The sequence below is a fragment of the Wasmannia auropunctata genome, unplaced genomic scaffold, assembly GCF_000956235.1.
Source record: "Wasmannia auropunctata unplaced genomic scaffold, wasmannia.A_1.0 LD265406.1, whole genome shotgun sequence".
NCBI classification, from domain to species: Eukaryota; Metazoa; Arthropoda; class Insecta; order Hymenoptera; family Formicidae; genus Wasmannia; species Wasmannia auropunctata.
The window spans coordinates 1-1,179 of record NW_012097484.1 but is presented as its reverse complement, the minus strand read 5'-3'; the positions used below and the strand labels follow the sequence as shown (position 1 = coordinate 1,179).

Below are 1,179 nucleotides of genomic sequence, written 5' to 3'. Positions count from 1 at the left end.
TCGTGTGTCACGTACAAAATTATATCAGCTATTTCTAACAAAACAAACTCGAGCTTACCGTTTCGTCGCTGGAAGTATCAGGATCGGAGTTGTCGAATATTTGATCTAGATCTTTGTAGGATGGCTGGAGACCCTCGCTGGTGAAGAGAGATCCTGGTTTAGTTGGATCGTCCCTTTGTCGCCTGAGACCATCGACATTCGTGCCATTTTCCTCGCCTGTCGCATCGAACTCGTACGGATCTGTTCTTCTTCCGATACATTCCCCCTGATATGACAAGACATAATTTTTCGTTAATGCATTCTATAATGTGTCTTACAAATAAAGAAACAGCTAGGCACTTGCGCTGGAAGATGACGCAGAATATTTTTGTAATTTTCTTAAATGAAATTTATAAATAATATTTTAATTATACGCATTTACATTTTCATATAAATGTTTTCTTTAAAAATATAAATTCTCAAATAAAAAAATTTCTATGCATATATTAATTGCAAACTTGTACAATTTTTAAATTTTATAAATAAATTATATAAAATTCCATTAAGTAAAAAAGAGAAAGATTTATCACATATTATTACTAAATATTACTTACAACTGCGACAGGCTCTTGTTTAATTTCCAGCTTAGGAGCTTGAGTTTGGAGCGTTTGAGAATTATTCATTGGCGGGTACAGAACGTTGCTCCGGTTGGTCGGCGGACCGCTGATGTTCATGGACTTGAAACGCTTCACAGGATGATTCAGCCAGGCCTCCTGGAGCGAGTAATCGTAGAGCCAGGACAGCGGTTGCTCGTCATCTAAGAGAGTACCCTCGTACTCTCGGGATATCAAAATTGGTCGTTTCAGTACCGGTCCGGGAACCGACGGACTGTGCACCTGATTGTTGCACGCGGAAGAGATGGACTTGGGCCCTTGCGACGGGGTTAGGGGTGGGGCAGTGTTCGTGTGACTTGGTGGAGGTTGCGGGCTGAGAGTCGGCATTGTGGGCTCCGCGGGCGGGACCGACGCCGGCTCGGAGTGTGGAGTCAGGAGAGGCGATGGTGCTGGAGAACCTGGCGAGCCGACCGACGGCACCGGTAAGCAATCTCCTCCCGTTGGTGGTCCGCGTGAATAGGAAGGTGGACCGCCCGGTGGTGTACTAGGTGCTTCCGTTCTACTCAGTACCGACCTACTCAATTTT

At 44.6% G+C, this 1,179-nt stretch overlaps 1 protein-coding gene across 1 annotated transcript; it reads right to left on the bottom strand.

Moving 5' to 3' along the window:
* Nucleotides 1-58: 58 nt before the first annotated feature.
* LOC105462343 lies at nt 59-1,162 on the bottom strand (the record flags this gene model as incomplete). The annotated part of the gene is made up of 2 exons (XM_011708867.1): nt 594-1,162; nt 59-265 (listed from the first exon to the last, which is right to left on the bottom strand). Coding segments are annotated over exons 1-2 (594 nt in total), but the record flags the coding sequence as incomplete, so codon positions are not given.
* Between the last annotated feature and the right edge of the window lie 17 nt (nt 1,163-1,179).